This window comes from Rhinolophus ferrumequinum, chromosome X, assembly GCF_004115265.2.
Source record: "Rhinolophus ferrumequinum isolate MPI-CBG mRhiFer1 chromosome X, mRhiFer1_v1.p, whole genome shotgun sequence".
Taxonomy (NCBI): domain Eukaryota; kingdom Metazoa; phylum Chordata; class Mammalia; order Chiroptera; family Rhinolophidae; genus Rhinolophus; species Rhinolophus ferrumequinum.
In genome coordinates this window covers 53,135,916-53,150,932 of record NC_046284.1, presented here as the reverse complement: position 1 = coordinate 53,150,932, position 15,017 = coordinate 53,135,916, and the positions used below count along the sequence as shown (strand labels likewise).

General features: G+C 45.5%; 2 protein-coding genes and 1 long non-coding RNA gene across 3 annotated transcripts in view; 1 reads left to right on the top strand and 2 right to left on the bottom strand.

Annotated features, from left to right (window-relative positions):
- Positions 1-205: 205 nt before the first annotated feature.
- Positions 206-3,446, bottom strand: TIMM8A (translocase of inner mitochondrial membrane 8A). The gene is made up of 3 exons (XM_033110113.1): positions 3,345-3,446; positions 2,772-2,991; positions 206-1,220 (listed from the first exon to the last, which is right to left on the bottom strand). The coding sequence occupies exons 2-3, from the start codon at positions 2,901-2,903 to the stop codon at positions 1,059-1,061; spliced, it is 294 nt and encodes a 97-aa protein (XP_032966004.1). The 5' UTR covers positions 2,904-2,991; positions 3,345-3,446; the 3' UTR covers positions 206-1,058.
- Positions 3,447-3,582: 136 nt separating this feature from the next.
- Positions 3,583-8,721, top strand: LOC117024687 (uncharacterized). The gene is made up of 3 exons (XR_004423494.1): positions 3,583-3,833; positions 4,842-4,985; positions 8,594-8,721. It is a non-coding gene; the product is annotated as an uncharacterized LOC117024687 (long non-coding RNA).
- The window catches only part of BTK (Bruton tyrosine kinase), a 33,575-nt gene continuing 22,503 nt past the window's right edge, over positions 3,946-15,017 (bottom strand). The window contains exons 6-19 of the mRNA XM_033110098.1: positions 14,072-14,200; positions 13,695-13,762; positions 12,601-12,785; positions 12,268-12,330; positions 11,618-11,672; positions 11,259-11,338; positions 10,959-11,086; positions 10,102-10,176; positions 9,439-9,610; positions 8,709-8,922; positions 7,613-7,677; positions 6,880-6,998; positions 6,198-6,355; positions 3,946-4,434 (exon numbers count right to left, since the gene is read on the bottom strand). Of these exons, the coding sequence (XP_032965989.1) occupies positions 4,363-4,434; positions 6,198-6,355; positions 6,880-6,998; positions 7,613-7,677; positions 8,709-8,922; positions 9,439-9,610; positions 10,102-10,176; positions 10,959-11,086; positions 11,259-11,338; positions 11,618-11,672; positions 12,268-12,330; positions 12,601-12,785; positions 13,695-13,762; positions 14,072-14,200 (1,583 nt within the window). The 3' untranslated portion in view covers positions 3,946-4,362. The remainder of the gene's footprint in view (positions 4,435-6,197; positions 6,356-6,879; positions 6,999-7,612; positions 7,678-8,708; positions 8,923-9,438; positions 9,611-10,101; positions 10,177-10,958; positions 11,087-11,258; positions 11,339-11,617; positions 11,673-12,267; positions 12,331-12,600; positions 12,786-13,694; positions 13,763-14,071; positions 14,201-15,017) is intronic.

Below are 15,017 nucleotides of genomic sequence, written 5' to 3'. Positions count from 1 at the left end.
ACTGTCAGCACTGAATTCCTTCCCTCCATATCTCATCTAAAGGATCTCTTCTCACAAAAAGGTCAGCTATCCCTGGAATACTGTGTTGTACCTGCACAGAGCAGGTACCCAGACTGACTACATTTCAGCCTTGGAACCAGCCCACACCGAAATCTTTCCAGGGTACTGGTGATAACCAGAATAGAAAGCCTTCTCAATCACAGAGTTGAATCTTGTAGAAGCTTTTATTTCAGTGATCAAAAGAATGCAGTAAATGGAATCTATACTGATTAACATTAGGCATGCACCTCCACCTGAAACTGCTGTTAGTTTTTGACAGGCCTAAATCTTTATAACTTATTTAGGCATATCTTTGAATTTCTTGGACCCTGATACACAGGGTAACTTCTTCCTTGTGGCAGTTTAGCAATGAGAATTATGTTCACTGGCTAGATTCCTTTATAACTAAAGGCCTCTGGACACTGAGGCTGCCTGTACTACCTCAATCACAGTATAAGGAAGGGAGATAATTTAGAAAGCTGAATTGTATGAACATTCCATATTTTTTTTTCCCAGCACTGATGGTCAAAACACTAGATAAGGAGGTCTACAGTTAAGTACCAAGTTATTCTTCCCCCACTGCTGCCCTTTCTCAGAGACACAAAGCTGTACATCAGTGTCCCCAGAAATGAGCACTGAATCCACACAAATGACAGATTATACCCATGTGGTCCCCCTATCAAATTATAGAAAGCAGTTCCACTACCCAAATTATAGGAAGCAGTTAATGGGACTTTGAGAAAAACATAGTCCCACATACAGTAATATGCATCTAGTAAAGTTTTCCATTCATCTATCAATTGTTTTCACAAGATTAACATTTAAAAAAACCAAATACACATATGACCCTCAAACCCCAAACACACAAAAAAATTGGTCTTTGGTCATTCTCAGATGACAGGGCGTCCCAAGAGTGACAAGAGTGGGAGCCAGTACCCCATAGCCTTTTCTTCAATCATTCCATCAACCACTCTTCATTTCTTGAACTACCTTCCTTTTCCAAAAAGGTAATGCCAAAATCAGTCAGAAAGGCTTTCTGAGAAAACTGGCTTGGATTTCTGGGTCTGTTCCAGTCGATTCAAGATGAATTGGCTTGTATCAATGAAGCGTTCAACGCAGTTCACAAAACAGGCCTCAGCCCGACTGTCCAACTTTGGCCCAGGCTTGTCCATGCACTTCTCCTGCTCAGGACAAAATACAGAATCATGAAGGGAACTTGGGAAGAAAGAGGGGGTAACTTCTTGCCTAAAAGAAATAAACTCCACTTAAAAACAGTATCTGATATGTTAATAATAGTTCACATTTGGCAGCAGCTTACTTTGTGGTGAGTAATTTTTTACAGCCTTACCTCAAATTTTCCTAACAACTCTATGGAATAGGTAATATTATTAATCTTCATTTTAAAAGAGGGAAGCTGTCGCACAGATATTTTGCCTAAAGTCATAGGGCCAGAAAATTGTGGAGCTGAGATATTACTGAACAAGGAAAATGGCAAAATACAAGTGAATTAACCCTTTGCTGAATTTGGTTACAACTCCACAATGTCAAATGCATTAAATGCCTTTAACTGCAGAATAAAAGGTTGAAAGGATAAATCACTGCAGCAAGACACCTTAAAACCTTCCAAAGGAACCTGAGAATCTGTAATTAAGTGACCTTGTCTACTTAAGCCAGAGGTTCTTGAATCCTCAAGATGAATGGGAAACTGTATCAATTTTCCAAATGCTTACCAATTCTTATAGGAGTCCTTAATCACACTCCACTCCTGGCCCAAATGTAATGAATCAGATTTTTAAAAAATAATCAAAGCACTCTGGTCCAAGACAGAGTTAAGTAAGCATTTGTTAAGGATCGGAGTCCAGCAATACCATTAAGTTTATGGAAAAAGAACTATGAAAACCGACGAATGTATATAGTTCAAGTTAAGCAGTTCAAAAGAATTTTGTTCATTATTCTCTGCTGTGTACACAAGCCTCAGACCCTCCACTTCCAAGAAAAATTGCCCTTGGCCTCTGAATTCTGTGAATTGTGTGTGTCAGGGCAGTGCAGTTATGCTGTCCTTGGCAGCCAGGGAACACTCTGATCCCAAGCTGTAAATGTCTTCCGCCCTTTTGCCAAAGTCCCCTTACAGGGCATACTCAATTCCTCAACCTTCAGACCCAAAATGGCTTGACATTATACAACCACACAACAAGAAGGCAAGTAAGTGTGTATGATACAGTTACTGGGCTACACTAACTGTAACCCAGTAGTGTGTATGTTACAGTTAGTGGGCTACAGCCACTCATTTCTGCCAGGGGACGGTTAGAGCAACTGGGTAATGAAGGCAAACCCCAAGGAATCCCGAAACAGGAGAGTCACTCACTCCCTGGGACTCGGGGTTCCAAAAATAAGAACCCAGTACTGGGCTGCTCTCATCAGTCTCGCTGACCAGCTCTAGACAGCTTCAACCTCAGGTGCCTAAAGTACTGGTTGGGACAGCAGCATAATCCCCGGTCCTACGATCACCAGTCCTCTGCACCAACAAAGCTGAAGTCCAGAGTGACAGTCCCCTCAGAAGCGGAGTCACCCTTTCTCCCATCCAGCTCGGCCTGAGGAACCTAAGGGTATCAAGGGGTGCTGTCGGGTACTCCCCCTTCCCGAATCCCGGACGTCGTGGCGAGTCCCGCGGGTCAAGGACTGGGGAAAAGTGGGTACAGACAGTGCCCAGGTCGCGGCCCCAGGCTCCTCACCCAACAAAGTTCCGTCATCTGGTGCACCAGCTGCTGGAAGCGCTGTTTCTGAGTCTCCACCTCGATGAAATGCTGCAGTTGCGGGTCCACAGAGCCCAAACCCGCCGCGGAAGAAGACGAGGAGGAATCCATCCCAGCGCGGCCACGCGTGCCGAGATGAACTCCGCACCAACTCACCGACCTTCACGTGTCTCCGCCAAGGAACCGGAACTACAACCCGCTGCCTCGGGGACCGCCCCGTGAGCGCACTCCGCCTGCGCGAGCCCCACCCCTGAGCCCCACCCCTAACCCCCGCCCTGCACGCCTCCCGGTCGCCCACTTGCCTTGCTCCCGCTTGCGTCCCCAGCGCCGCCTTGGGCCCCCTCCCGGCCCCTCACCCCCGTGGGCGCCCGGCCCGGCCGCCCCCGCTTCCCGCTCCGACCTGAGCCCCCTAGCCCCGCCCCCTGCTTCCGCCCGTGCCCGGGGTTCCTTCGGGCCGCGCTCTCCAGGCCAGCTCGCGCCCCCGGCCCTGCTCCCACTCCTTGACCCCCACTCCGGGCGCTCTTCCCGGCCGCCCCCGCGTCCCGCTCCCACCTGCGCCCCCTTCCCTGCTCGGCGCTCCGCGTGGCAGCGCCGGGCCTGCGCACTGAGGTCTCAGGGCTGGCATCCCAGGGCCTGGGCACTGTCCAGACGTTATTCCGAAAAGAAAAGAATTAGATAAAAAGAAAAGGGAAAAAAAAAAAAAGGAAATTGCTGCAGACCACGTGGCCCGTTACTGGCCGGCCCAACAACCCCGCAACTGCTGGCTTCTAAACTGGCCAGCGCTTTGCCAGCAGCCGTCTTGGTGCCCGGCAGGGACTGCTGGGCCAGTCTCTTAGTTGTCCTGGGCCCCTGGATGATTTTCCTCTCCTGATGTGGGGAAACGAGGCTCCGGCAGAATATGTCCCCAACTGTCAGCGTTATTCCGATAATACTGCATGCCTACTGTGTGCCAGGCAAGGCACTGTGCTTTGGCTTGTGAGTTTGTCTCTGATTCCAAAAGCCGGAAGGGTTCAATGCTAAAGATCCTGCCCAGTTCTCAAGGTAGGAATATGCCAAGCCAATGCCACACAACAGTTATCCGGAACACTGAGATAGGCGCTTCAGGGAGGCTGGGGAGTCTGCATGATTAATCGGCATAGCAAGAAATCTTCATGCTTTCCACTAATTTTATTTTATCAAAACACCCTCCCCTCCCATTTTTATTCTGGCCAAATTTGGCTTTCCTCCCCCCATGCTCTAATGCCTACCCAAAGAGCTGTTGGACCCCTTGTGAGGCTATTTACATCCCTCCCTCCCCAAAACTGTTTCCATCCCAATTTCAGTCTGTCTGAATACTCTTGGGAAATTTCCTCTTTGGGGGACAGAACCAGGCACAACAATTCCTTGGCCTTTGCTCAGAAGGTACTATCCCAGGGAATCAAAAAAGAGAGGCAGTCCTAGATGTAGAGAGGGCCCTTTGTGTATTCAGCGAGAGCACAAAGGCTCCAGGGCCGGTAGCCTGGGTTTTCCTCCTAGAAAGTGAAATTGGGGCTTGTGGAGGTGAGTAGAACTGGGAAGCTTATTGGCGAGCTCAGGATTCTTCATCCATGACATCTAGAATATTGCTCAGAAGAATTTTGAAAGTGGGACGTTCATCTGCTTTCTAAAACCAAAGAAAAAGTAAGAGTGTTTAGTGGGCTAGAATCCAGAATTTCAGGGAAATGTAATGAGTAAGCAGCAAGTGTTTAAGTATATACTGTATGCCCAGTAACATAACCTGTCGATTACGAAAAAGGAAAAATAGTAGTGCTCCATAAAATCCTTGTGCACTTTCCATCTTTAGCAACTCAGGTCATTAATGTGATGAGGACAATTTGCAAATGAAACTGACAAATATATTGCTTAAAACGGGGCAAATTCATTACATAATTGTACACCAATGCATTCTTATTTTGGCTCCTCAACTGAAAATGGCTACCAAAAGAGTTTAAGTGGTCAACAGAACTGAAATCCTATAAGCTGTGATAATTTTTAGTTTGGTTTCAAACACTGTTTCTATCATTCTCATAGCCAAAGTTAACAAAAGAATGAACATTTCAAGACCACCGGCGGCATCACTGGGCAGGGATCCTGAGTACCTGGGACCTTTCATTACCACTGTCTGGCCTCCAGACTAAGGCTCTTTGTGACAGCCGTGGTCCATAAGCCCCTGAGGTATGTGGTGATTCAGGGTATATTCATGCCAGAAAGGTCTCAATCCATCAGAACCAAAAAGCCATCAATTTTGTGTTCCTTTGAATCAGTGGTTCTCAAACCTATCTGAGTATCAGAATTTCCTGGGAAATTTAAGAAGACATATCTGGGTCCCTCTCCAGATACACCTAATCAGAATCTCTGGGGATAAGACCAAGTCATCTGTAGTTTTAAGAGTTCCCCAGGGATTCTGATGTGCAGCCAGTTTCAAGACTGCTACTTTAAACAGGCCGTGGAGAAAGTGCCCATCTGAAACAGCTGACTAGCAGAGTGAGGGTACCCTAGTTTGGAGGGAGCATAGCCAATCACCCTTAATCCTGAGGAGAGAGAAGGAAAATGGCTCCATGGTGTCCTCCCTTTCTCTACACTTTCTTTGCGACCTCTGCCACTTGTTGAAGGGAAATGTGCTATGCTCTAATTCAGATCCCCAATTTTTCACGCCACCAAAAGGGCTCCAGATTCACATGTGCTTCTTGGACACTTCTCTTATTTCTAGAAGGGCAGAACTTAATGCTGAACATTTATTTCCTACGAGAGATTTAGGTTGCCAAATTAAGGTTGCCACGTAGCTACTGAAAAATGGAGAAGGCACGTCTGGAAGAACCCAAGGTGAGAGCAGCAAAGCATTTTAGTAATAGGGGGACAGGCTCCTTATTTTCAAAATACCGCATGCCTCATATTGCACCATATTTTAAAAAATAGATCACTACCTACTTTAGTTTCCTTTCAGGTCATAGGGTTGTTTTTGTTTGTTTGTTTGTTTTTAAATCTCACTTAGGACCACAGCCAGAGAAGGTTGGCAGTTAGTAAAGTAGAAGAAAGGGTCAATGACTCCCAAAGGAATGAACACAAATTTTAATGACTTTTCTTTTTAAATGTCTATATATGTAGTTGTCTGAGTGCCTTTGGCTGCCTGGGTAGGCTAGGTGACATGGTCTCAGGACAACCCTTCTCCCTAAAGCTCAGTTGCTATTGGGGTCTGCTAATAATACTCTAGTGAGAATGGAGTGGGTCTGGGAAAGCCTCTGGCTATAAAAGGATCGGTGGCAGGCAGAGGTCTGAGAATGTGTACAGCTCCATGCAGCCAGGGAGAGAGGGGACTGGGGGCCTGACCGGCTAAATGGGAAAGGAGGTTCAAAGAAATAATTTAAGAGGTCCCAGTAAAACACTTACTTCATGCCAACAGCTGTACATGATGGTATATACCCGCTCTGAAGCTAGATGAGGCCTGTAGAGACGCAGGCCTTGGGCAATGTGTTCAGCGGTTTCACTGTTAGTAAATCTCTCATAAGGCATCTTCCCCAGAGAGTAAATCTCCCACATCAAAACCCCTAGAAAATGGGAGAGAAAAGTATTAAGTCAGTTTGCAGTCTTTTTTGGTAGTAGAGATCCTAGTCTTCCTATATCAACCTCAAAGATTAGACTCAGCTGATTCCCCCCTCTGTGCGTCTTGCATTTTGTCCAAACTTCTGCTATAGTACTGACCACACTGGAGGTAATCAGGGTTTGCACTGCACCATTAGATCCTCCAGGAGAGAGACAGCATCTTATTTGTCTTTGTGGTTGTAGGGTCTGGCAGAGTCCCTGGTACATAATCAGTATTCAGAAGCTGTCGAATACTGAACGGTTTGTTCCCCTCAATATACTGTAAGTTCTAAGAAGGCAGGGATCGTGTCTTGTTTACTGGTTTTATCCTCAGAAACCCTGTGGTGCCTGACATAGTAGGCATTCCCTAAGGCTTAGGTGAATTAAAGCAAGAAAAAATAATTTCTGTGTGCAGGTTGCAAAGTGTCAATTTCCCCATTGTGTTCCTCCTCCTTTGAGCTGCATAATCTGTTTAATTTTATCCACTCACCAAAAGCCCAAATGTCAGATTTGCTGCTGAACTTGCTGTACATAAGGACTTCTGGTGGAGACCACCGGACTGGAAATTTGGAGCCTACTGAGCTTGTGTATTCATCATCCAGAACATACCTACAAAGGATTCAGGACTTGTTATGGTTTGAATTTGAAGAGCTTGATATTTGCTTAAGTTTTCCTGGCACAGTCACAAGAGTTGCGCAAATACATACATGCCTACAGGCCAACCAGTGTCTTTTACAAATGTTATTTTTAATATATTCCTATTTTTATGTCTGATTTAGCTTTCCTGATTAACAATATGGTTACAGCAAGGATGGAGTGAAATAAGATGTAATAAGTACTCCCTTCCTCTTCATTTTCCTTTCTCATTTTTTCTCTTCCCCTTCCTTCTATTCTGCAATTGCCAGTGGTACTTACACTGATTAGGAAAGAAGGAGGAATGGAGTAAAGTCAACAGGATTAACAGATCAGAATAAGGTATTGGGAAGATTAACTTAAAAAAAAGAGGGGTGGGGAAAAAGGAGAAGAAAAGGATATAACAATAAAACAAAAGGATGAAAGAAGTGACTTAAAATCATTCAGAGAAAGAAAAGATATAGAAAAATGTTGGGAAAAGGCTAGAATGAGAAAAAAGAAAGGGAGAGGATTAAAAACTATAACGCCTCCTCGTGTTTGTACTGTGCTATTTGTACCTTTAGAGGGAAAGATGAAAAAGGCACACTCACCTGGACAGGCCGAAGTCAGATACTTTAACAACTCCTTGATCATTTACCAAACAGTTTCGAGCTGCCTGTAGTGCAACGGATAGCAGTGAGACTCCATCCCTGGCACATAGGTTAAAGGCACAAAGCTTCTGCCCACCAGGGAAGTGAAGCCAGGACAGCCTCATCACCTTCAATTAGAGACACCTTCCCACCTAACAGGAGTCACATGATGCCACTGAGCAATGGTGATGCATTTTCACCACATGGAAAGCCATGTGCTGTGAAGGCATAAGACACTGAGGACGTGCACAATGATTTCATTCACATTGACAATTCCATGACACCCCTTTCTGCACTAAAATGCTGAGCGAATTAAGGGACAACAACAGAAGGCAACTGTGTTTTCTTTTTCTGCCAGTGGGACGAGGGCCCTTTGAGCCTTGGCCTGGCTGAAATAAACAGGAGCAAAAAGTCTGATGCCTCCAGAGGGCAGGCAGGCAGTGATAGAGTGAAGGAGGGTGGGTGGAGGTTGGAGAAAGTGGAGAGCACGCTGCTGGTGTAAGGGAGGCAGCTGCTCCTCAGCTCCAGCCCCCTGTTAGATGGCCTATGAGATTGTGGATCCAGGGTTACAAGATAGTCTAGATTTTCAAGAGAAGCTGGACGTTCAGGGTTTTTTTTTCCCCAATGTGAAATGTTTCTTTTTAAGTGTTTGCTAACTAATATATGACGTTTAAAAAATGCATCCACAGGTCCCCAGTTTGTGACTGTGATGTAACCAAATGATGGCTCTGTGCCAGGAGCAGTCCCATTGGGAAGCAGTGTTGCCCATCTGCCCCTGAAAGACCCCCCCCCATTTCCTTGGTGTGGCAGGGGGCTGGGAGTTAGTGACTGCCACCATGGCAGAGCTCATGGTATTGAGGCTGGACATCCTTGACTGGCTGACCACTGGGGCAGAGGCTCACCTAACTTTTAGTGTTTTGTTTTGTTTTGTTTTGTTTTTAGATAAAACTGAAATGATGGCTCCAGCAGCCCTCCTTATCCACGTATGATATGTCTTCCTCTGCGACTTCCCACCCCCTGAGCCCTTGGTCTCAGGCTAATCCTACTGAGGACCCACCAGGTCTCGGTGAAGGAACTGCTTTGACTCCAGGTATTCCATGGCTTCACAGACATCCTTGCACATCTCCAGCAGCTGCTGAGTCTGGAAGCGGCGCATCTCCCTGAGGTAGTTCAGGAGGCAGCCATTGGCCATGTACTCAGTGATGATGAAGATCGGGCGCTGTTTGGTGCAGACGCCATACAACTGCACCAGCTTCGCATGGGAAAGATTCCTACAGGAGAGGCAATGAACCAGTCCTCCCCTTCTGGCTCTGCATTCCAGTCAGAAAGGGACTGGGGTGAAAAGGGGTTAGCCTGGGCGTAGAGTGTCAGATAAAGGACCCCAGTAGCAAGCTGACTTTCCTCCTTCCCACCCTAAACCCCAAACATGCCTAATATGTGAGGGTGAGCAGGGACTTGGAAGCCATTAATAGATCAGAAACAACCCCAGAGCTGAATGAACACTAAGGCTAAATCAGAATCAGTCTTCCTTTTGAAAATCTCATTTTTCACAACTACCCCAAATGCTACTAAGATGGTAAACACCCATGATCAACACTAATCTCAACCAATATCTAAGGCAGATAAATGATTACCTTAGCAGTTAGGACTCCCACCTGTCAAAGGTTGAACTCAAGCCCTGGTCTCCAATCTCTCTCACTGAAAGTCACCTTAAACCACAGTGGGTTGTCCTAGTAATTCCTAGACTCCCTCAACTGGATTGAGAGTTCAGTTGGATTATAACTCACATCATGACTTTGGCTTCTTCAATGAACTCATCCTCAGACATGGAGCCTTCTTTGATCATCTTGATGGCCACGTCATACTGGCCTCTCCATTTCCCATACTTCACTACCCCAAATTGTCCGGTCCCCAGCTCCTTCAAGAAGGTCAGATCCTTTGGATCAATTTCCCATGATCCTATAACAACAGAGCCTTGGTGTGAGTCTTTGGGAGTCATGTATGTATAATTTCTACAATAGATAAGAATCCCTACTGGGTGTAGAAATAGGCAAGCAGTAAAAGGGAAATTCTCAAGAATACTAATCCATCTTTGCTCAGGTAAATCTCAGGGACAAGGGGTTACTTGTTGAAGTAATCTGGGAATTTTAGGTGCAAGTTAGCCATAAGGCAAGAAGATAGATTAGAACACCTCGTAAAACCCTTTATGATTATGTTTTCTTTTTAGCACAATTAAACCTTTATGAATCTATGTTCTTGCAGTCCCAGTAGGAGCCACCAGAGGGAGAAAATTATTAAATAACCTGTTGGGCTCTGTCTTAACCTTCCTGGAGGCAGCTAGTGCAGAAGAGTGTGCTGCAAGGACTCTGGTGAGGCAAGTCTAATTGGATCTGCCAAAGGTAGTCCTTGCAACTGGCCGTCCACCCTACCCCAGAGAAATAAGTAGTTACCGTAGCCCAGGCCTGCGGTGGAAGGCGCATTCTTGTTTTGTTGAGACACTGGATATTTGAGCCTAGATATGAGTCCTGAAACATACAGAGAGGGTCATGCTGCTAGTGCAGTGTAGGGTGTAGGCGGTGGGACACCTCACACACCCTCACTTAAAACCTCACACTTCCGATGTCCATCTTTCTAGTACATTTTGAATCCCAGAAGATTTCCACGAACCCAGTTTTTTTCTGGAAGTTTCTCCTCTCATAAGAGTTTTCAGGGACAAAAAAAGAAGAGAAAATGCTAATTGAAAAAGACTACCCAACTAAATACATCCCCAGCTCCCAGCCCAGGCTTAACTCACATTCTACCTTCTCACTGAAACTTTTCCCCTCACCATATCAATTAGCCTGTGGTAAAGTTGGTTTTATTATATGTCATTTTACTTCAAGCCATTGAACCTATCAGCAACGTTAAGTGAGGACTTAACTATACTTGAAAACTGTCTTGTCTCGTCTGATGTTTTCTAACCTGTATATTCTTTGAGGGCAAGGATCTCGGTTAATAATTTTCCTCTAGTACCAAGGAAATTGCTGGCTACACAGTAGTAACTCAGTGAATACTTGCTGATTGATTAATCACCAGTCTCTTCTATGTCTTTCCTTAGCACTGAGCATCAATCATCAAATAAGAGATCAGTCCCTATGGGTATAAGGTTTGCCTTTGACCACCTGTGTAGTTGACCTCCGGGTGGACTTGCACAGCTACGGTAATTCTCACTGCCCTGCGAGGCTTATTCTTCCCCTCACCACCTTGTCCTGAGTTGCTTCTCCTGGTGCTTGTTACACCCTTCTTCTCTGGTGCCACTGATACTCACCTGCAGAGTTATGCTGATGGTAGTTAATGAGCTCTGGGATGGTGCTGAAAAGGTGCTTCTCAGCCAGGTAATACTGGTTCTGAGGTGTGGAACACACAACATAATGGCGTATCACCCCTTGAGGGTCCCTGAAGAAGTGGATTCTGAGTCAGCAACTTGGGAACAACGGTCAGTGGAACCCAAGAAGTGAAGTGAGATAAGTTTAAGGGACAGAGGAAATAGGAGGGTCACACCATTAAGAAGCTGTTGGGTGGGCACCCCTGTTCTTTGTCCCCAGGGCCTTGGAACAGTAGCACTCACCCTGTAGATTTAGCGAACACAGACACAGTATATTTTCCAGCTTTGCTGGAGTCTCTGACAATGAAACCTCCTTCCTTCCCCTGAAACAATGAAAAAGAAGCTGACTGTAAGGAAGCCGTGCTCACACTTGTGACCTTGTTGCCCAAACCTGGGAGAATATAGAACCCCTGATTTCACTGCCAAATGCCATGTTTCAGCTGCAGCCTCATTGCTTTTGATATTGAAAAGTGTAATTGGGACCCCGTAAAATGATGTTCTTGACACTGCCTTGCCCAAAGGTGGTGGACAGCAGCAAGCCCTCAACTCTGGAGCCTCACTTGTGGAAGGAGAATGCTGTTTGCTTGTGGTCACACACTTACCTCTTGCTTTAGCAGTTCTTCAGCTTGACTCCGAGTCATGTGTTTGGAATACCACCTGTAAAGAGAGAGTGCTTGAGTGACTCCGAGGCCATGATGTAAGCGACTCCAAGATTAAAGTGCCCTCCAGGGCTCATCCATGCCAGTGATTCAGTCAGTTCACTGAACCCCTATATACTGAGTTCTTGTCTTGTGGATAACACAACTGCTTCCCTTTCCCAAACCCCGGTTGGCACTGAAAATTCATGGAAATGGAGAGTGGAGGGCAAAGGTAAGTGGCAGAGGTTGCAGGGAAGGATTCAGGGACAGGGCACTCGACAATCCACTTCCATGATTAGGGGGAGAGGACAATGGCAGAAGTTTGACATAGTCACCCTTTCAAATGTTTCCTATTAGGTTGTCAACTCTTTCTTTGAGTGTGGTTCTTCTGGATTTGGGGGGCATGGCGATCTCTCCAGCTCTCATAAGCAGAGGTTGTTTGGGATGAGGGTAAGCTGTAGGTACTAACTTGAGGTGATGGCATCATTTGACCTAGTTGGCAGTGACTTTAATAAAGTATCTTGAAATGAAAATTTTGTTGAAACTACAAAAAAGTATACACTATATTTTATTTCTCCTGGAAGACCATGCGCTGGGAACATAAGCATACTCACTCATACATTTCAATGGAGTCTTCTGCTTCAGTGACATAGTTATTAGGGATGTAGCCTTCCTGCCTGTAGAGGAGACATTGTGGTAGATCATCCAGCACTCCCCATCCTGGGGGAGAGACAGAATCATACGCCCGTATCCCTGCACTCAGAACCAGTCTCCAATGGACGTACTTAAGCCACGCCCCTCCCTCGAAGAGGATCGTATCACTAACCCATTGCTAGGCCAGTGAAGTATGTAGCTTCTGCACGCGCAGCATTGATTACATGTGTACATGTGGGCCAGACCCTACAGGCTCAGAGAGGTGCCCAGATGTAGGGCTGGTGTGGACTCACCCATTTTTATCTCGTGCTCGCCACCAGGGTAAGTTGCTCTCCTCCAGGATAAAATATTCATCGCCTTTTCGCAGCTGTAGATCATTTGCATTCATTGGCATGTAATCATAAAGGGCTACAACCTTTTTCAGTTCACTTGAGATGGGCACGGCTGTTGGCTCGGGGGGCAGTGGCTTTTTCAAGATCTGTGTAGGTAGGAGAAAAAAGTAGGGTGGTTTGGCTAGACATCAAGTACTCGCTCCCAACTCTGGCTTCCTAGAGCTACCATTGTAACTCAAATCAGGCGTATTATTCAGCATCCATTTTTTAAGCACTTACACAGGAGTTCTCAGCCTGGAGTACACATCAGAATTGTGTAGAGAGCATTTAACAATCCTGACACCCAGGCAGTTTCCCAGACCAATTACACCAGAATTCCTGGGGATGTCACCCAGACGTCAGTATTTTCTTCCAGGATAAAAACCATGTACAGATATGATCGGGAAACCTATTTGGCACTGAACTGGTACATGGGTCTACTAAGTGGCTTTCAATCTCAGTTTCCTTATTTGTAAAATGAGCATAATGATTCCTACCCTACTTTATTGCACTTTATAAATGTTGCATTTTTTTACGAATTGAAGGCAAGACCCTCCACCAGCAAAAAAATTACAACTCGCTTTATTGCAGTGATCTGGAACTGAACCCGCAGTATCCCTGAGCTATGTCTATATATGAGGAAGGGCTTTCTAGATCTCAAAAAGTAACCAAAAAATCAAGTTTTAAAGTAATGTATTAGTGGTAGTATCGGGTATATGGGTGTTTACTATTAAATTCTTTCAAGTTTATGTTTGAAAATATTTTTCATTTTAAAAAACTGGACTTTGTTTTGTTTTAAACAGGCAACTGGATTAAACGGTTGCCAAGAGCTTCCTAATAGCCCTCTCTCATTCCACTAAAGAGGAAGTCCTAATTAGAAGGACAAATCCCCTGTCTCAGCAAGAACACCAATTAACATTGCCAAGTCCCAGGGGAATTCTGAGACTCTGGTGTGTTTTCCCTGGTGACTGTAAGTTTCTGTTTGAGCAGTAGTAGCACCCAACTTCCCTGTATACCTGGTCCTCCTCAGGCGTAGGAGGAAGAGGCTTTTTTGTCTTCCTGTGAGAACTCCCAGGTTTTAAACCTGCAAAACAAGAAACCGGTGATGATACAGAATGTATCCTAGGAAAGGGCCCGGGGACAGGTTTGGTCAGGGACTTTGCTCTCATCCACAGTGCATTTAGCAAGTTAGGAAAAGTCTGGGTGGATACAGCCCCATGCCAGGTCGCATGGCTTGGAGAGTCAGGCACTAGCTGAATTTCGGCCCCCACTGATTTCCTCTCTCAGGCCCTTCTGTGCAGTAGCCAAAATGTGCAAACCTGGGTTTGATAGACCCTTGTGAGTGGGTGATAGAGTCAAAGCAGGGAGAAATTATATTGATCAGATCTCTTACTTCCATTCCTGTTCTCCAAAATTTGGCAGCCCATAGCATTTTTGGCTGTCTGAGAGCAGCAAAGATACTGCCCGTCGATCCAGAAGCAAGGGTGGTATTTCTGTACGAGATCACTGTTGTACCGGATTACTGTAACAGGAGAGAAGAGAAGAGAGGAAGATCACATCTGACGTGGGAGAATCCACCATTTCCATTTTTTCCTCTTTGAGCTTAGTGGTGAGCTTCAAACAACTGCCCTGAAGAGAAGCAGACGACAGGGCCAGTTGACTCACATGCGTGGCCCTGGAGAGTTCCTGTGCAGTTCTCTTCAGTGGTCAGTCATGATGATTATCTCCTGACCAACATGATAAGAATATCTGATGTCTCCAGAGCTCAAGAACAAAAATATGTTATCTATGTTTTCTCGGTAGCCATTACAATCTTCCTGTAAGGCAGTTGTTGATTGTGGTGTTCTTTTCCAGATACGAGACACAATTTGCTCAAGCCAAACTCTCACTCCAGCTTTCAATATACCAATGTCCCAGCTCCCTGAGTGATCTTTTAGAGATATTTGCCTTAGTGAGAACTGCATCAGGCTTTCTGTATTCATAGAAGAGTCAACAGAGTGAGCTCAGGGGCAAATGAAGAGATTCTGCCTCTAGAAGAAACATGTTTTCAATCTTAGGGCCATCAAGGTGCGTTGTGCTCCTTGTGGGATAAACACAGCAGCTCCATTTCCCTCACAGGGTTGTGAGGCTCAAAAAATCTCTCAGAAGCCAAAGTACTTTGAAAAGAATAGTGTGGTCTGTAGGAAGGAAGAATTGGTCTTACGGTTTTTAATACTGATGTGCGGGCATGTTAGGCATCTCAAGAACCTCAACATGAAGTCAGACAAGTCATCCTGGGATCATGTTTTCAGACAACAGAAGCAACGACAACTGAAATAATTGACAATAGCTAGCATTGG